Source organism: Enhydra lutris, unplaced genomic scaffold, assembly GCF_002288905.1.
Source record: "Enhydra lutris kenyoni isolate GAN:26980312 unplaced genomic scaffold, ASM228890v2 scaffoldscaffold35, whole genome shotgun sequence".
Taxonomy (NCBI): Eukaryota; Metazoa; Chordata; class Mammalia; order Carnivora; family Mustelidae; genus Enhydra; species Enhydra lutris.
In genome coordinates this window covers 544,661-565,864 of record NW_019154119.1, presented here as the reverse complement: position 1 = coordinate 565,864, position 21,204 = coordinate 544,661, and the positions used below count along the sequence as shown (strand labels likewise).

The window sequence follows — 21,204 nt, the reverse complement described above, 5'->3', positions numbered from 1 at the left end:
GGGAAGGGAGGGAAAAATGAAACAAGATGAAACCAGAGAGGGAGACAAGTCATAAGACACTCTCAATCTCAGGAAACAAAATGAGGGTTGCTGGAGGGGAGGGGGGTGGGAGGGATGGGGAGGCTGGGTGATGGACACTGGGGAGGGTACGTGCTATGGTGAGTGCTGTGAATTGTATAAGACTAATGAATCACAGACCTGCACCCCTGAAACAAAAATATATGATAACTAAAAAAAGAAATAATGGTTGAAAACATTCCAAATTTCATGAAAAATATTAATCTACAGTTCTAAGAGATTCAACAATCCACAGCAGGATAAGCACAAAGAGATCCCCATCTAGATACACTATAATGAAACTGATGAAAACCAAAGACAAGGAGAAAATCTTAAAAGCAGCAAAGAAAATGACCCATTATTTACAGGATAGTGTTTTCAATAAATGGTACTGGAATAACTGAATATCCATATTTTAAAAAGTGAACTTAGACCTTTACCTCATACCACACACAAGAATTAACTCAAATTCAGTAACAGACATAACTATAAGAGCTAAAAGAATAACTCTTCTGGAATAGCAACAATCTTTTTAAAGAGTCCATAAAGTAAATAGTAAATATTTTAGGTTTTGGGGGACATACAATCTCCCTAATTACTTAACTGTCACTATAAAGAGAAAGCAGCCACAGATGATATGTAAATGAGTGGGTATGGATGGCTATAGCTTAATGAAACATTTACAATAACAAGTGGTGGGCCAGATGTGGTCTGCAGACTATAGTTTGCTGATTCCTGTTCAAGAACAGAAAATATCTGTGACCCTGAATTAGACAAAGATTTTTTAAATAAGATATCAAAAGCTAAATCCACACAAGAAAAAAAAAAGATAAAATGAATTCATCAAAAACTTTTGCTCTTCAACAAAGCAAAATGACCTGTATCTAGAATATGTAAAATCTCTTACAACTCAGTAAGAAGACAAATTATCAAATTTAAACTGGGGCAAAATATATGAACAGATATTTCACAAGAGAAGACATACAAATGACTAAAAACCACACTGAAAAGTTGCTCAACATCATGAGTCACTGGGAAGATGAGAATTAACACCAAATGAGGTTACACTATATACATCTATCAGAAGGGCTGACTATAACAGGTATTGGCCAGAATGGGAGACACTAGAACCCTCTCACACATTGCTTCTGGAATATAAAATGGGGCCATCGCTTTAGAAAATAGTCTGGCAGTTTCTGAAAGTTAAAACATAGACTCATATGACCAGACATATCATTCCTAAGTATCAATTCAAGAGAAATGAAAACATGTGTTCACATAAAGACTTGTACAAGAATCTTTGTAACATTATTCCTAATAGCCAAAAATGGAAGTGATCTAAATGTCCATCTACGGGTGAATGGATAAACAAAATATGGTATATTCACATAATGTAATAACTATTTGGCAATAAAAAGGAATGAACTATTGACATATACCATAATATGCATGAAGCTCAAAAACAGTATGCTAAAGTGAAAAAGGACAGATATGAAAAACATTTCATAGGATTCCACTTATGTGAAATTTCCAGAAAATACAATGTATAGAGACAGAAAGCAGATAAATGGTTGCTTAAGATTCAGAGCCGGAGGGGCACCTGAGTGGCTCAGTAGATTAAGCTTCTGCTTTTGGCTCAGGTCATGATCCAGGGTCCTGGAATGGAGCCCCACATCAGGCTCCCTGCTCAGCAGGGAGCCAGCATCTCCCTCTCCATCTGCCCCTCCCCCAGCTCATGCTTGCTCACTTACACGCGCTCTCTCTCTCTCTCTCTCTTCCTCTTTCAAAAAAATAAAATCTTTAAAAAAAAAAAAAAAGATTGAGAGTCAGAGCCACAACTGCCCTCAAATACACACAGGGCTTCTTTTTTGTGTAATGAAAATATTCTCAAACTAGATGATGAGAATGATCGCACAACTCTACTACTAAGAATTGCGGAGTTGTACTCATGTGAGTGAATTTTATAGGATGTAAATCATACTTCAATAGAGCTGTTAAAAGAAAAAAAAAAAAAATCCATCCTTGCCCCTTGCAAGCTGTGCTACCTGCAGCAGGTTACCTACAACTGCCCTAAGCCTCAATCTGGTCATCAGTAAAAAGAGTTAATAATACTTACCTTACTTACAAGGCTCTTATGAGCACTTTAGTAATGTAGAGGAAAGTTTTAGCTCTTTTTCTATCCTATACCTTAAACCATACTGCAGAAAATTAATATATCCAAGATGTGTAACAGACTAAGAAGAACTGAAATCCCAGAACCCTGAGAGGAGCACTTGCTCTAAAAACAAATAATATCACTGTGTCACCCATAGTCTTGAAGGTATAGAGCACTAAAAATCTACATTCTAGTATCCAAGGACATTGACTGAGGCCACACTCAGAAAGAAAAGTAGAATTTTAAGATCTAATACAAACCCAAGATTTAAGAAGTGTTAGAACGCCATTTAATTGAGTCAGAAACTTATGGCAGGCTTTCCTATTAGGAAAAGAAGATAGGGAATCTTGCAGGAAAGTTAACCTAACAGGTCTGTTGTAGCAATTTTTAGCAGGAGCTGCTTGTAAAGACTAGCCCTTGGCTTTTACAATGTTCCCTCCTTATGCTGATTAAGGCTATTTTACCCACTTGGGACACGGTACCAGCTTGCCTGGATTGTAAACAAAATGATAATGGCAAACACCCACTTTCCTTCTGAGAGTCTAGAATTTCAGTAGCTAAGGCTACTTAGGCAGGCAGAGAGTCCCTACATGATCAGCCCCCAATCAAAATCCTGGATTCTTAATCTTAACGCAGGCTTTCCTGGCCAGAAAAACTGTACCTGTGTGACACTGGTGGAGGAAGCACATTCTATCCGACCCATCCTATGAGAGGGGGAATGCTGGAGGTCTGCACCTGGATTCTTCCAGACTCTGCCTGTGTGTCCTCTTGTGTATCCTATCTCTTCCAGTAAGCCATAACCATGAATAAAGTGTGAGTCCTTCTAACAAGTCTTCAAGTGTAAGGCTGGTGGTAGAACCCCTGAAACATGTGGTAAAGGCCAAGTGGCATAAAGGAATCATAACAGCAGAGTTTTAGGGGAGCCTTATATAAAGTAATTTTTCATCTTTTCTTCCTGATCAAACTCACTTTCAGACCACAGAGACAAGCATAGACTTTGTATAGAATACTCTGATTCACTATAAGAAAGAACAAACTAAAAAGATCCAGAAAACATCAGGCAGAACCAAAGAACTGGGGAAGGAGGAAGAGAGAAGGGAAAGGAAGAGGCAAGGTAGCTGTCAGTAACAACTAAGATTAAGATTTAAGTCATTAGAAGTCTCCACTGCTTCATCAGTTAAGTGAATCTAATCAGATTATCAAAATGAATTTCAAAGGTTAGATAGCTTTCTTAATCTTCATCTGAGTAAGAATACTGAGAAAAAAGGTTTATACAAGGGCGGCGTATTTCAGGTACCACTCAACCATCTGAAGCAAAATAACCTTATAAATAGGTTAAGCTTGCTGTCAAAATAATAAACTCTGATATTTTATTAGGAACAAGTCAACATTTCCATGCCCTATATTCTCTTATTTCTGGCCTTACCATCTCTGATAATGCCATATTAGGCCTTTCACTTCTTCATGACCTTAAAATCATGATAATCTCCCACACAGAAACATTTACCAAGTTCTACAGACTCTAACCTTCCAAAGTCTCCCACCATCTGCTCAGATTGCTACCCATTTAACCACTATAAAAGGTTTTTTAAAAAGTACTATAATTGGGGCACCTGGGTGGCTCAGTGGGTTAAAGCCTCTGCCTTCAGCTCGGGTCATGGTCCTGGGGTCCTGGGATCAAGACCCACATCTGGCTCTCTGCCCAGCAGGGAGCCTGTTTGCTCCTCTCTCTCTCTCTGCCTGCCTCTCTGCCTACTTGTGATCTCTATCTGTCAAATAAATAAATAAATCTTTTAAAAAAATAATATAATTGATATGTTGAGAGGAAAAAATGGAATCATATAAAATGCTCAATTAAAACCACAAAAGGCAGAATAACAGAAAAAAAATAGAAATAAAGAATGAGGGTAATAAGTAGAAAGCAGTAACAAATATGAGAGATATTAATCCAACTATATCAATAACCCTTTAATAGGTGAATGGATAAACTGTGATACATCTATAAAACAGAATATTCCTCAGCAATAAAGAGAAATAAGCTATCAAGCAAAAAAAAGGCATGGAAGAATCTTGAAAGTATATTATTAAGTTAAAGAAGCCAACCTGAAAAGGCTGCATACTATATGATTCCCATTAAATGACTTTCCAGAAACTATATTACTGTATACTACAGAGAGAGTAGAAAAGGAAGTGGGTACCAGGGAATGATTGGGAGGAATGAAGAGGGAGAGGATGAACAGGAAAAGTACAGGGGATTTTTTTAGGATAGTGAAATGATTCTGTATGGTACTATAATGGTAGATAACAAATACTTCAGGCATTTGGTAAAACCCATAAACTATGTAACACCAAAAGGGAACCCTAATTAAACTATGGACCTAGTTATTAATAATGTAACAACGCTTCTTCATCAACTATAACAAATGTACCATACTAACACAAGATGTTAAGAACAGGGAAAAACTGTTCAGTTAATAATAATTGATACCATACGAAGCCATCTTATAGTGGTGTTCTCACTCAGGGAAGTCAAACATACAATCAATATGGGTAAACATAAGAATTACAAGACTGCAGCTTATCAATCTGGGTAAACTGCATAAAATCAAGTTGCTCTTTTTTAATAATAGTCTAAGTACTCCAAGACTCATCAAATCCTAACCACACTGAATTTCTAAGATTGGCTAGAACCTAAAGCAGAAGATGGAACATATCTAAATACACTGTACCGTACTTTGAAGTTGTCTGAGTTCCAAATTATTAGCAGTAACAAAAAGTATTAAATGGCCAAGAAGATAATGATGATACTTTCATAGTGAACAGGAACAGTTTTGTAGTGCCATATTTCTCAATGAAACACTTTCAAAGTTACTAAAGCATCTTATTTACTCTGCACGTTTTTCTGAACAAAAAGTAGTGAAGTTGAGGGAAAGGAATTGTTTTATATCTAGACTGTGATGAATATATACAACTCTGAATTTGTCAATACTCATAGAATTCCTATGCCTTAAAGAGTCCATTTTGGGGCACCTGGGTGGCTCAGTGGGTTAAAGTCTCTGCCTTCAGCTCAGGTCATGTTCCCAGGGTCCTGAGATGGAGCCCCACATCAGGCTTTCTGCTCAGCAGGGAGCCTGCTTCCCTCCCTCTCTCTCTCTCTGCCTCTCTGCCTACTTGTGATCTCTACCTGTCAAATAAATAAATAAAATATTTAAAAAAAAAAAAGTCTTAAAAAAAAAAGTACATTTTACTGCTTATAAATTACCCAAAACAATTCATTAAAATTTTAAACTGTAAACAAACAGTAAACAGGAATGGGAATGATACAGAGAGAGGAACACGTGGGGGGATGTTAAAGGTAATTAAACAAGAAAAAAGAAGTATAAAATGCTATTAATCCAGTGCTATTAATATTCAGAGTTAACCAGTTTTTTTTCAAGATAGATGGTTTCTACATATCCTAACTTAACTCTCTCAGTACAATTACAAGCAATGCAAAATTATTTCAATATTCAATGCATTTCAGTAGTAAAGATAATATATGGAAAACAGGATCAGAATAAAGTATGCAAGATATGATCTCTTATTTACATATTTTAATCTACACAAATAAGTATGTGTATATATAAATCTTACACAGATAATACAAACATATGTACATATATATGTTAGTATATACATAACAATTTTTACTATCAAATGAACACTGGTTAGTGAACACTGGTTTACTATCAAAGGAACACTGGCAGAGAGGCTTTAATTCTCCATTTTATACTTCTTGATGCTGTTTACATTTTCAAGCCACGTACCGTACTGTACAAGTATTTTTTTAATGACAATAGGGTTAACTAAGCAAGGAGATTACGGGTCATTTCATGTTTTCACCTTTATACTACTCATTATTTCTTTTAAAAGTTCTAATGAATCTTATTTTTTAAATCTATTTAAGATAACACAGAGAATTATAAAGACTACCTTAGGTATTTAATTTAAAAATCTGTAATGACTATAGTGAAAAAAATGAAAGAAAAGTTAGAAAATTAAATGGTCAACTGATGAAAGTATTATATAGACATTCTAGAAAGTTCTATGTGTACTCAATAAATAGTAAAAATGACATGGAAATAGCTTCATAATATGCAACAGAGTTAATAAGAACATTTGAACTCATTTTAGGAAAAATATTTAATATTTAATAATGGGAAGATCATTATTACTCCATTTAACAATTATGAGAATCCTTTTGTGTACCAGGTCCTGTGTTAGGCACTGAAAGTACAGTGAAGACTAGCTGTCCTCAGGCAGGGAACAGATTAGGGAACTATCAAGGAAGGGCCCATATGCAGGCAATCACCAAAAGAGCTATTTAACTACAGTAGCAAGCTGCCTTTAAGTATAATCCCCGAAAATTCGTCCCCCTTCTGAATGCCCAGGTCACCCCTCCCATCAAAAGTAGAATCTCTTTTTCCCTCCCCTTGAACGTAGCCTTGCAATTTGCTTGGATGAGGAAAATGTGGCCTAAGTAACACTGTGCCAATTCCAATCCCACATAGTAAGATATCTGAAAGTTTCTAGTTTTGTTTTCTTGCTGCCCTGAACTGCCATGTACTTCATGATAGTCCACGACTACCTGAGGAGAGGGACACCATGTGAAGAGAGAGGCCCTGCAGGACAATGACAACAGGTGAAATGGAGAGCACAAGAACGAAGGTGTTTCAGTAGACAACCAGCATCGCAGCCCCAGACAAGAAGTGAGGTGAAGAAGTGACGAGCCTTCAGCCTAGTCAGCCTGCTTCACCTGGGAGCAGATGAAACAGAGACAAGTTGGCACCACTCACCCCGACCAATTTCTAGTTCACAGAGTCATAAGCAAAAAACATAGGCACTTTGAAGTGATTTGTTATACTGCAATAGGTACGTGAGATAAAAAGTGGTGCCTGGAAAGGGTGCTACTGGAACAGAAACCTGAAACACTGGCTTTGAGGACACTGAGACAGGCAGAAGCTGGAAGGGCAAGAAGAGACAGGGTACTCTTAGAGTGGTAAGGAAACTGCTCTACAAAGCCAGAAGAAGAGGTGCCCATATTATAAACTGGCAGAACAATTAGCATTATGATCAAAAGTAAAAATAACTTAAAACATTAAAAATAACCTAGCGAACCTATAGATCTAGCTAAGATCTCTAGGTAAAATATTCAAAGTGTCACTGGCTCCTTTATAGCCAAGTATGTAAAGGTAAAAGAAGAAAAACATGAGCTAAAGAATTACAAGCAGAATTTAAAGGAAATATTTCTAACCAGGAGTTGCTTGGTTGGAAAATTTTAACTGCTTCTCATCACTAGCCTTTACAGATAGCAAAAGACTGTCAAAGAAATGACATGAAGACAAAGATCAAATCCAGAGCACTGCCAATAAATCATGGGCTCACAATCATCAAATCGAAAACTCATCTATAAAATCCTTTATTAAGACCACTGAAAGACTTAATAAGATAGGGCTTACATTCTCTCTCGGGTAGGCAAAAGGGCTTCTAAGAACCTTACAGGACCCTAAATTGGGATCCAAAGTAGAGAGAGTCCTGTCACTCACAGAACTGTGGATGTGACTATTGCCTAATGGAATGCACTTATAATCTGACACACAGAAAACCCACAATGTTTAGACTAAAACAAACATTGTCCCAAATGAAAAGAGGCCTTTAAGTTTTCAAACTGTCACATACATGAATCAGACAAAAATGACTACTCAGGTGTAAACAAGGCCCATTTCATATGGAGAAGTAAAAATGAGTCAGCAAGTAGAGGCAAAAGCCCAAAAGACCAAGCCAAGAGCTGAGAAAAGTAAAGAATTATGTAAGCACTACCAGAAGTCAGAGCCAAGACCTAATCAAAGAACATTCTCTGTTCCCTGATTAGATTTCGGAATTGCTTTGGACCAGAGGCTGCTATATGCTTCCCATTCTTTCACACTCCACTGGGAGTATCTATTGTGTGGTTAAGAATTCCTGTCTTGGGGTGCCTAGGTGGCTCTGTTGGTTAAGTGTCTGCCTTTGGCTCAGGTCATAATTCCAGGGTGCTAGGGCTGAGCTCCTCGTTGGGGCTCCCTGCTGTGTGGGGAGCTTGCTTCTCTCTCTCTCCCTCCCTCCCTCCCTCTGCCATTCCCCCTGTCTATGCTCTCTCGGTCTCTGTCAAATAAATAAAATCTTTAAAAAAAAATTTTTTTAATTCCTGTCTCAAAATTGTATATGGAGTGAATGGAGGGTGGGGGTGGGGTAAAATTTGTCTTCTTAGTTCACAGGTATCCAAAATCAAGAGGAGCTGTACCCAGAAATCCTCACCCACATGCTGACCTAATGTAGATCATAAAGTAAAAGACTTTGAAAATGAGGTCCTAACTGAACAAGACTTCTGGTCATCTTCAGAGGACTCAGTACTGCACGTTGGAGAGACACCATACTGTCCATTAGAACAACTGTGATACAGTCCATCTGCAAAGACGGCTACCAACAATTCCTCCTATTCCTGACTTTATACATGCTACTCCTCCCATCAGGAAGTGGAATCTATTTCTACATCCCTTAAATCTTGGCTAATGTTGTGTTCTGCTTTGAAAAAGAGAATGTGATAAAAAATAATGCTGTCTAGTTTCAGGCTGAGGCCTTAAGAGGCTGAGATCTTTTGCTTTTGTTCTCTGGTTACCTTAAATCACCATGTAAAGAAATCCAGGTTATTCTTCTAGATAGAAGCCAAGAAGAGAGAAAAGCCCTGGCTGATGAGCAAATAGACCACCTAGAGAAGAAATGAAGTGCCTCAGCTAAAAGCTAGCACCAAGACCATTTTGGATCAACTAGCCCCATTCAAGTTACCTAAGTCAACATCTCATGGACCAAAGCAAGGTATCCCCTGCCCAAACTCCTGACCCCAAATTTGTGAGCAATAATTTATAGAATGATAGCTGTGATTTTAAACCACTAAGTTTTGAAGCAATCTTTCACACAGTAATGGACAACTAATACAGGTAGCAAGTACAGCAAAGGCTACAAAGGAAAAGTACTAGGTATTTTCTAAGAGTCAGTATTAGAGATGTAAATGTAATCTGGGAGAGAGGGAAGATCTCTTGAGAAGTGATATACTTAACAGTGGTTATTTAATAATACTTAATAGAGGGGGAATTATGAATAAGAATTTTGGTTGATTTTAAGTTTCTGTTTTCCTAAATTTTCAACATTACATGTTTTACTTTTGAAGTAACAACAAAAATATTATTTTGTTAAAAGTTCCTTAAGGATATTGTTGGCCTTATTAAGTCTAAGATGTATTTTCTCATGATAAAATATGCAAACATTCCAAGAAATAACAAAAGTTTTCTATTATTCTATGTAATTGAAGAATGGAATGTTCTGATTGTACTAGCATTCCAGGAAATAAACAGCATATATTGGTTTAACAATTTCTAAAGGATTAGAATGTGGTAAAACACAATTAACCTAAAATTCTATTGCTTATAATTTAATATCACACTGATTTTCTGGAAACTTCTTCAGGTTTACACAATGCATCATAGTTATCACTGTGAATAGATGGAAATTAAATAACCTTTTCCTAACAGAATTTAGAGTGGAAATGATCCAAAAAGATTACCACAATAGACTAAAACCAACAAGAAAAAATTAAACAGTAGTAATTGAGAGTTAAAAAGAAACCACAAAAGTACAAGAGAGAAAATAATCCAACTTAACTACAGGAAAAAGACTTGGGCTTTAGCTGGCCACAAGGGTATTACTCAATAACAAGTAAGCCATATCGACACAAAAAATATTAATGTGATCTTGGACTTTATTAATACATTTAATTAACAAATATTTACTGTGAACCTATACAGTACACCATGTATTTAACTAAGAGAATAAAATGACAAGATCCAGAGAAGGAATAATCTCACCACATTAAGAACTAGTCAAACTGTATATGGAATATTAAGTCCATGTAAAGGAAATGGCTGAAAAAATTAAACAAATGTGACCTATAAAAGGAAGACTTTCTAATTTGAATATTGCCCTAAAAGAAAAAAGCTCTTTAAAAAATTCTTTCAGGGATGCCTGGGTGGCTCAGGTCATGATCCCAGGGTCCTGGGATCGAGTCCCACATGGGGCTTCTTGCTCAGCAGAGAGCCGGCTTATCCCTCTGCCTGCCGCTGCCCCTGCTTGTGCTCTCTCTTGCTCTTTCTCTCTCTCTGACAAATAAAAGCTTTAAAATATTAAATAAATTAAACAAATAAATAAACTTTTTCATTTTACAAAATAAATTACTGACTACTACCTAATGGGCATTATGCTAGGCAGTGGGATACAAGTAGAGAATAAAATAGGTTTTGTCCCTGTCCTCATCCTACTTAATAGTCTTATGGGCATCCTATCACTGGAAGACCTTTTGCAAGTACCAAATACTAATTTGTCAAGTCTATCATAAAAAATATTCACATACTTTGCATAAAGCTGAAATAAATGAGCTCCAATGTTACTTCCAAATCTAAAATTTTTGATTACTTACTTATAGCATAAAAGAATTTGTTATTCTGAGATAAATGTCTAATGAATAAAATAAAAGGCAGACACACACATACCCCTGCACTCACATATAAACACACACACAGGTTTTTAAAACATTATCACCTAATAAAAAAACCACGTCAATTCACATGTTCAGCCTTCATAGGCAAACTACTCAAAACCAACTTCAATCAACGTTAGAAATATCCAATCTCAAAATTTTATATCATTTCAAATAGTAAAATTTTTTTAAGATTTCTTTGTTTTTTAGTAATCTCTAGAACCAGTGTAGGGCTCAAACTTCCAACTCTGAGATTGAAGAGCTGTAGGCTCTACCAACTGAGCCAGCCACCCCTCAAATAACAAAAAATTTTTAAAATCTCTTTATCCTAATGATTATTTTACCCAGTGAAAATAATTCCAAAGAACTTAATACTTGTGATTTCTCTGGGATTTCTTATATTAATCAATATACCTTTCCATGGCTTTAGCTGTATAAGGCAAATGCATTTCAATACTGTGTTCATCTTCATCTGTCTGCAGAGACATGCGTTCAAACATTCCTGTCTTCCATAGTTCTCCGTAAACTAAAGAGATTTCAAAATATAGTAAAACAAATATATTAATGTATATCCTTATTCTGTGAGACTCCACCCAGTAACAAAAAACTACATGCTTTGGCAAGAGACAGAAGAATCACATAATTATTTTCCTTCATTTTTATCGTTAAAAAAGAAAAAAACTAGCTTTTTACAAACTAAACAAAGCAATAATACATGTGATGGCTACTCAGCATTTTCATATGTTGCACAGCTATATAAAAATAATCATTTAAAATGTTCATCAGTTCTTTTATTACATCTAAAATCACCTCTGGGTCTAAGCTTTCCCTTGATTTCAATCAGCACATGCCAACAAGAACACAGTTGATTAGAACTCCTAGTAAAACATGGCAAAGCCCCTGCTCCACCTACTCGTGAGGCTCATAACACAGTTTTTAAGTTTTGTTTCACTTTATTATAAAATCTGTGGGATTATTATTTCCCATCTCAGATGCCTGCCACACAAAGTACAGAAAACTCCTATTAATTTTCCTTCAAAATTAAAAATTAAGCTTCTGGGACAGACCAGAACATAAATTCACCATAATACCATGCCATGAATAATTCTAAAATGATCTAGTAATTCAGACCCTTCTGATGAATTATACTTAAAAATAGATATGATATAATAAGAAGATGAAATTTAATATGTAAAAAAGTGATATAAGAATATTTTTGTTTGTCATAGAACAAAACCATTTTTATAACTACATCCTTAATTGGGTTTACCAATATTAAAGAAACAAATGATGGCATGACTTTTTTTCTGCTCAGTTTTGCCTGATTAAAAATCACCCATTCCTTTACTAGGAAGCTATCTAAAACCAAAATTTTCTGAATGCCCCAACAAGGTTTTAAAAATAAAGTATGTTCCCTAAAAGCATCACAGGGAGTAATAAGGCTGGTTATACTCCAGCTTCATTTGTAAAAATTATTCTAACAACAAATTACTGATAGTAACAATTAAAACCCCAAATTATGAAAAATTGGGCCCCAAAAATAAAGAAAAAGAGGTGACTGTCAATTTTGCAAATGGCTTCTTTCATCCTAGAGAAGAATTTGTTCCAAGATTTCTTGAAACAATAAGCACCCAACATACTTGAAATCTGATGTGATGAACTGGAGGAATACAAAGCAAGCTCATGAAGATGGCTTTTGAGAAGGCAAATTGAGTTCAGTTAAGAGGAAAACTCTGAGTCAATTGTGGATGGTAAGTACAAGAATATTTGTTTTGCTATTCTCTGTACAGTTCTACATTTTTAAAATGATGCTCCCCACTATTCCAAAAATACTATTATAAAGCAAAAAGATTTCAATTTTCACATTCAATGTATAAAATGAGACGAACTAAATAAAAGATACATAACAAAATAAGAGATACGTTTTAAAAATAAAATACACTTAACATTTATGAAGCACCTTTGTTTAAGTGTTTCACCCCCCGGCCATAAAAATCATCTGGGAAGAAATTAAGGCATTATCACCATGACCTATTTACAATGAGGAAAGTGATATACACAGAGTCAGACTAACATGCCCAGAATCTTTCTTCAAGTTGTAGTGGGTACTAATTGCTTGTCTTCATGGTTTAGTGAGTACAAGACACTTCCCTGAATACACATGTAATATGAACAGTCTGGAGACTAGTGGACCTGACAGATTTTTGCAGCTAGCAAAAAAACTCTGGTTGTCTTTAAGGCATACAGAAGATCTTCTACCTTTGTTTTTGCTTTATGCAGATAAGTTGAAATCAATTTTATCTTTAAAACTGAGATTTTACTTATACTATTCATATTTTTAATTTTTTAAATTAACTTATTTAAAAAAAATTCTTTAGCCCTTTAAAAGCTCTAAGATGTCTATATACTTACTCTTTTGGTCAATACGAAGGTCATACAGAGGTGTCCTATATATATCCACACTGGAAAGTGCACATCGAGAGAGGGGCACATGATGAGAAGGCCCAAGGATGAAAATTCTCCGGCTAGGAGATACACAACAAAAAGCACAGAACAATTGTACTTCTACACAAACCTTATTAAATTAAAGGGGAAAAAATAAGTAATTTTAAAAAATCACATGTGGCACCATTTTCTTTCTTGACTGATTTCATTACTTACTAGTATGAGCTAAATTATGTACTCCTAGAATTTATGTTGAAGTTCCATGCCAGTACCTCAGAATATAACCATTTTAGGAGAAATATAACCATTTTAAGTATTAGAACAGATCATTAAGTAAAAATGAGGCTATTCGGGTAAGGCCTGAATCCAATGACTGGTGTTCTTATAAGAAGAGGAAGAAATATCAGGGGCATACATGCACAGAGAGGAAAAAAGCATCAAGAAGACAGTCATCTGCAAACCAAGAAGAAAGGCTTCAGGAGAAACCAATCCTAAGAGCACCCTCCTCTGGGTCTGCCCACCTCTAGACTGAGACAAAATAAATTTCTGTTTTCAGTTAGGATTAGTGGCAGTTTATTATAGGAGGGCCAGAAAACTACTATAAATGCAACTGATTTGCTCCTCAGTTAATTAAGTTCAATTCCTTATCTTTGTCTTTTTGTTGAAAGGCTTTAAAAGAACCATTTAAAAAAAGAAGAAAAGAAAAGAACCATTTTCAACACCCGGGCATACTAGTTACTGATTTGTTGAACTACAGTAAATCAACTGCTACACTTAAAATCATCTCTGTATTCATAATGTCCAGGATACAGAAGGTTTTCAATAGCTATATTCATTGAATTTAAACATTTCAGCTATAAATAAAAGCCCAAAATTCTAACACGTTCTAAACTTGCCTCATAAGATCCACCACCACTTTAGTAAAACTACATAATAGTATAATTTCTAAAACTCCCTATAAAATATCATTACAAAGAACCATTCTGATAAAGCTATTTCCACATTTCTACCATAGCAGAGAAAAAAGGAATCTTGTTGAGAAAAAATTCTGTATAATAAGCTTTCTCTGTTCCCATTCAAGTAGACAGAAGTCATTCTCAAAAACAAAGAAACTTGATTATGTGTTATTTGCACTGTAGCTAAAGAAAAGAACTGGGCTAAACTATAGCTTAAATCTTTACAATCCCTTTATCTTGACATCAAGGGTAAAATTAACTTCCCCTCTTATCTCAAACATCACTACAATCTAAATTCCAAAACAACCCATTTTCTGTTCTCTCAGATTCAATCGAACAAAATCTTTCTCTAACACACACATACAAACTTACAGATTTGAAAACCAAAACTACGAAAAAGAAACGATAAGCTAGAAAAATGTACCTAGAAAAAATTAATTATACTCGTTTTTCAATTAATGGACAAAGACTGAGACATGAGCTAGTTCTTTCAGACCAAAAATTTACAAGATAAGAAATGCACTTAGGCGATATATTTATTTTCATAAAATTCAATTACAGTTAAGAAAATTAACTCACTGTTGATACATGTTACTTGCTGTGGTGGAGGAAGAGACGGTAAGGAAGATGTGGATGAGGAAAACAGAGATTCTCAGTTTAGAGTCCCAAAACTTCCTCAAGATGTCACAGATCGCAAACATAAGACTTCATCCACAGGCCATTCCTAGTCAAGACCATAATCTCTCCTCATCCCCTTCCTCCTCCACTGCTAATACTCACTTCTTATCATCACCACTATGAACAAAGTCAACAGCCATTTCCAAAAAAAAAGAAAAAAAAAGATTAAATCAAATTTAGATCCCTAAATGAACAAAAGAGATACCATTATGCTTTCCTGTCTTAAGAGTATATAAACATCATCACAATTTTTTAAATTAAAGTCTAATGAGGGACACAGATAATGGTTGTGTTTAGATGATTTGTCTAAGGAAAAGTATTACATGAACTAAGAATCAAGTATGAAAAGAAGGCATTTTTATGATTGAGGAAAGCATTTCTACGACAAGACAGAGGAACAGAATATTTAAAATCAGAACACTCCTAGGAAATCCAGCATATATAATTAAAATATGAAATGACTTTTAAAATATCAATTTAAACTCAAGACACAGATACATTTCTAGGTAAGTATAACAAGGTTCTAATAGTGACCAAAATATGAGCACTACTCCAGAAATAAACACCAAAGGTCAGCCTGGAAAGCCTAACTGTCCCCTGCAATATCAGACAATTTACTTTGTTGGCCTTTATTGCCAGACCCAACCCACATGAAAAGGTAAGACTGGTGGAGAAAAGAGCTCCCACCATCTGAATTAGCCAATTGTGTACTCAATTCTTTCCATCCTAACAGAAACTCACTCATATGCAACACAAGGAAAAAGAGGTTTAGGTCATAACAATATGAAATCTTCATAAGTGATAAACCCAAAAATAGGCTAGACATCATTGAAAAGAAGGGTGGGGGGAGCACCTATTAGTAGTAATTTCAAAATTTCTCTTTGTTAGAAAAGAAAATTAATAATGTAAAAAGAAAATTAATAATGTAAATAAAAAATAATCCATTTTCGGGCACCTGGGTGGCTCAGTCAGTTAACCGACTGCTTTCAACTCAGGTGATGATCCTGGAGTCCCGGGATCAAGTCCCGCATTGGGCTCCTAGCTCCACAGGGAGTCTGCTTCTCCCTGTGACCTTCTCCTCTCTCATGTTCTCTCTCACTCTCTCTCCCTCAAATAAATAAATAAAATCTTAAAAAAATAATAATGCATTTTCTTTTGAGGGGAGCTAGATTGCTAGATCCATTAACATCAAGGCCTCAGGAATATTTTGGAGAAAAATGAGTAATATAGGCATTGGAAGCAATGCTACTTTCTCTCCCTCCAATTAATTACAAAGTACTTGGTCTTTAAATGAGTAACTGATAAATTTAGCATATCATCACTGTTGTCATGTTGTCACACATGTAAAAAAAAACCCTTAATATGAAAAAAAAAGGAAAAAGTAACGAAGTATTCTCTTAGAAATAAATGTAGTTTATGTATAATACCTCCAGAGAATTCACATTTGTATAGTTACTATGAGAAGTATAGCCTGTGCAACCCATTAACAAGCTACCTAAGTATCTACCCTCATAAATATTCAACTATTTATTCTAAATAATGGAAAACAAGTAATTTTTTAAAGATATTTCTTGGCAAGTAGAGATATTTTAACTAAACTAAATGTCAGTTGGCCCCAAAGAAGATCCCTTTTGCTCTTTTTTCTACCCTGAAAGGCTTTCTGAAAGATGAATCAAAATCAAGTTACTATCTAATAAGTACATCCTAAGTTCCAGGTTTTCAATTAAAGTTTTAGTAATAGGAAAAGACATTGCAACAGTAAATATGAGAAGGAACTTACTTAAATATACCATTTTTTAAATTCCTTAAACAACCAAGGTACTCCTTTAAATATAAATCAGATCCCATCACTCCCCCGCTTAAAAGGTCTTTCAATGACTTCTCCTAATCAGAGGATAAAATGTAAACTCCTTACAATGGGTTCTGAAGTCTCAAATGCACTGGCCCCATCTTGCATGACCCCCCCCCCCCCCACCGCCATCCCTGATCACAATAGTTTGCAGATACTGATCTTGCAGTTCCTTGATGACTGGAACACAACTCAGCCTACTTCAAAGCCTTCACAAGTGCTACTGTTCCTTCTGATCGGGCTTAAAAATCATTTCCTCAGAAATGCCCTCCCCAACACCCATGATCTAAATCCAATCACCTTGTGCTCCTTCCGCAGCCCATAAACTAAATCCAATCACCCTGTATCACAGCACTTCTCAAATTGTGAACTGCAGATTCCGTAAGACCCTTTCAAGGAGTCCACAAAATCAAAACTATTTTCATAATAATCAGGAATTTATTTGCCTTTTCCACTGTGTTGACATTTGTACTTAGGGTACAAAAATGAGTCTGGGTAAACCACTGGCACCTCAGAACTGTGATCACGGTAATGGAATCAAAATGTACATCTAGTCATGTGTTCTTTACCTTCACCCACACCAAAGTTTGCTGGGTTTTGTTTGTTTTTTTAGGCCAGTTTCACTTACTTTCATTAAATCTTGAACTCTTAGTACAGTTTTATAAAAATATTCTATACAACAAAATGTATTAAATTGGTGGTGATAAATGCACAAAGCACTTCTGCAATATACTAAATGATGTCATGTGGAAAACATTTGTGTGATTATGAGTGTGATCTAAACCAAACTTTTTTTTTCATGGAACACAATTTTTACTTCAAAAAGTGACTGTAGACAAATTACAGTTATTCCAATTTAGGTATTTGGCAGAAACTTCCTAGAAAATGAACAAAATAGGCCTGCCACTTCAAAGAAAACATTGCCCAAGACATAACTGAAGCTTTTAAGTGAAAATCAGCCTCTTGCAAAACTTCTATCACTGTGAGATGGACAGCTTCCCAATAATTAAAGATATTTCCAGGGGCGCCTGGGTGGCTCAGTGGGTTAAGCCTCTGCCTTCGGCTCAGGTCATGATCCCAGGGTCCTGGGATCGAGCCCCGCATAGGGCTCTCTGCTCAGTGGGGAGCCTGCTTCCCTTCCTCTCTGCCTGCCTCTCTGCCTACTTGTGATCTCTGTCAAATAAATAAATAAAATCTTAAAAAAAAAAATCCATTCAAAGTACAAGAGAGTACAAAAGATGATCTTAGTTGACATGTAGGGAATGGATTAGTGTGGAAGGTAAGAATGGAAGCTAATGGCAGAGAATTTAATCTTCTGTGTTGGACTGTTGTTTTTTCTCTAAACTTCTCATAGTTCCCAGAAAGACGTTCTTCTATTTTTCTCAAAGGACTCTGAAACATTGCCAATCTTAAGGAGGGCCACGTTTAAGAGGATACTGTCAATAACTGCCAATCGTTTTTAACCCTTGGACCTTCAGATTTACTTGTTCAAAATTCAATTATTACATACTAATTATAGAAATAAGCTGATCACATCTTCATGCATCATTTGCCTCTCTTATTACTCACCTCCTCTATCATCATCTTAGTCCTTGACTCTCTTCCATTTACTCTTCTTCACTCCATTCACACTTTCTATCAACTTATTTAATACATGCTTTCTGCATCTACCAACATAGTTTCTATATCTCTCTACATATTACTAAGCCAAATTTAATTCAAGACTACCCTTCTAGAAAATAACATCATCAAATAGGTTTTGAAAAGGCTATCATATTCACTAACTTTGATTATAGCTTTTTAGGCTAAAATGACGGAAACTTTTGGAAATCTTCCCACTCTATTTTTTTTCTTACTCATGAAATAAATTAGCTGAAATTGTATAATAAATATGTATTAAGAAGTACTTGTTAAAGACACTCCTCAAGACATCATAAATGAGGCCGGGCTAACCAAAACCTCATCAATTTGGCAACATTATCATTTTATTATTAAAAACTTACTAAAAATAATTTCCAACAAAGGTATGATATAATATGCAGAGCACACTACCAAAAAACTTCTTTTGAAGGATTATGCTCCACCTCTACTAACACAAGTCTAACCTAACAATCAACATTTGACAGAATTAAGATGGCTGATTTTACCTATTCGTACAGTGTGTAATAACTGGCGTACAGACTGGTGCCTGATACTTGTTCACATTTGTGAATTAAATATTTAGATAAAATGCTGGTCAGCAAATTAAGTAATTTAGGTGGCTATTTCTAGCAGAAGTTTTTCAAAGTTCACAAATTTCTTAGAGAGTCGTATATTACTTAATAAGTCTCAATCTGCCAGAAAAAAATTTTAAAGCTAATCTCAGAGCTTTTATTGAATTAAGAGCTAACATGCTTCAAACACCATATTACATTCACTGTCAGATTCTAAAATAATTCAGCTACCTCATTAAGCCAATAAGAAATTATTTTCTTTCATTAACCACAATTTAACAAGCAGAATAAACAATTTTAAATTACAAAATGATTAACAGAACAAAGTGCTGTCCATTCTTAAAGATGTTCATCTCCCGATTTCAAAAAAAAAATTTTTTAAACCAAAACATTTAACCTTCTAACACTTCCAGAACTAAACATATTACCAACAAAAGGAAAAGTAAAAACTAAATGTTCAGACCATGAAAAACAGTATAAAAGCTTTTCATAACCTATATAAGGTATAATAAATATATAAAAAGTTAAATTCTTAATGAAATCGAGTATATAACAATAAGCATGCCAAAACAAATTACTTCTGTGACAAAGTGGTTATAATTCCCTCTCACTTAAACAAAACTGTGTATTACTTACGTAATAGATGGGTCCACTTGTTTGTAAGCATGAGCAGCACAAGACCCACAGTATGTATATCCTGCGTGGCTACAAAACAAAATATTTTTTAAACTTAATCATCAGATTCGAAATCAAGATATTCTCAAAAGAAAAAAACCTCTTGAAAGAAATATAGTAACTATGGTAAACATTACAGAATTAAGTGTATAGATAAAAAAGCAATGTAGCTAATGATGCAAACTCTAGCACACAACAGAGAACATGTAATAGTTCTATGTTCTAATTTTAAATTTTAAAAAGTATTTTGTAATTTTTTTGGTCTTAAAAACAATTAAATTTAGATACTCCAGGCTTACTGGAAGTTGCTATGTAATACTAATAATACGTGAGTTTTTAACATTCCTCTTCGATATTATTAGCAGATTATTACATAGCAATGAGACCCAGAGCAAATCAAATCAGACCAAAACAAATATCCTACAATAGCAACTCACTTTCTTTTTCTATTTTCTTTTTATTTATACTTTTTAAAAATTGAATTATAATTAACATACAGTGTTATGTTAGTTTCACGTATACAATATGTGATTCAAGAATTCTATACATTTCTCTGTGTTCATCGAGTACACTCCTAATCTTTTATCTATTTTACCCATCATCCCCCTAACCTCCCCCTCTCTGGCAGCCACGCGTTTATTCTCAGTATTTAATAGTCTGGTTTTCTATCTCTTTTTTTTCCTTGTTCATTTTTTTTTACATCTTACTTATGAGTGAAATCATATTTATCTTTCTCCGACCTATTTCACTAGGCATTTATAACCTCTAAGTCCATCCATGTTGTCACAAATGGCAAGATCTCATTCTTTTTATGGCTAATATTCCATTGTATATGTGTGCACATGCATGCATGCATGTGTGGGTGTGTATATATCACATCTTTATCCATTCATCTATACCAATGGACACTTGAGTTGCTTCCGTATCTTGGCTATTGTGAATAATGCTACAATAAACAGGGATGCATGTATCTTTTCAAGTCAGTGTTTTTGTTTTCATTGGGTAAATACCAAGTAGTGGAATTACTGGATCATGTGGCAATTCTACTTTTAATTTTTTTAAAGATTTTATTTATTTTTTTATTCAAGAGAGAAAGTGTGCACAAACAGAGAGATGGGCATAGGGTTAACAGATTCCCCACAGGGCAGGGAGGGAGCCCAAAAGAGGAGCTCAATCCCAGGACCCTGAAATCATGACCTCAGCCAAAGGCACACTTAACCAACTGAGCCACCAAGGTGCTCCTCTACTTTCAATTTTTTGAGAAACCTCCAACCTGTTTTCCACAGTGGCTGCAACAATTTGCACCAACAGTGCAAGAGGGTTCCTTTTTCTCCACATCCTCACCAACACTTATTTCTTGGCTTTTTGATTCTAGCTACTCTAACAGAGATGAGGTGATTTCTCAGTGTGGTTTTGATTTGCATTTCCCTGATGATGAGTGATTAAGCATCTTCCCAATATTTCTACTGCCCATCTGTATGTCTTCTTTGGAAAAATGTCTACTCAAGTCCTCTGCCCATTTTTATCAGATTATTTGTTTTTGTTGTTGTTGTTACTGAGTTGTAGACATT

At 35.2% G+C, this 21,204-nt stretch overlaps 1 protein-coding gene across 2 annotated transcripts in view; it reads right to left on the bottom strand.

Annotated features, from left to right (window-relative positions):
- The window catches only part of LOC111154137 (mediator of cell motility 1), a 109,775-nt gene that overhangs the window by 24,507 nt on the left and 64,064 nt on the right, over window positions 1-21,204 (bottom strand). Inside the window, exons 3-5 of one of the 2 annotated variants that reach the window (XM_022513547.1) lie at window positions 19,595-19,663; window positions 13,230-13,342; window positions 11,232-11,343 (exon numbers count right to left, since the gene is read on the bottom strand). In XM_022513547.1, the coding sequence (XP_022369255.1) occupies window positions 11,232-11,343; window positions 13,230-13,342; window positions 19,595-19,663 (294 nt within the window). The remainder of the gene's footprint in view (window positions 1-11,231; window positions 11,344-13,229; window positions 13,343-19,594; window positions 19,664-21,204) is intronic. The other variant, XM_022513548.1, reaches the window with a different exon arrangement.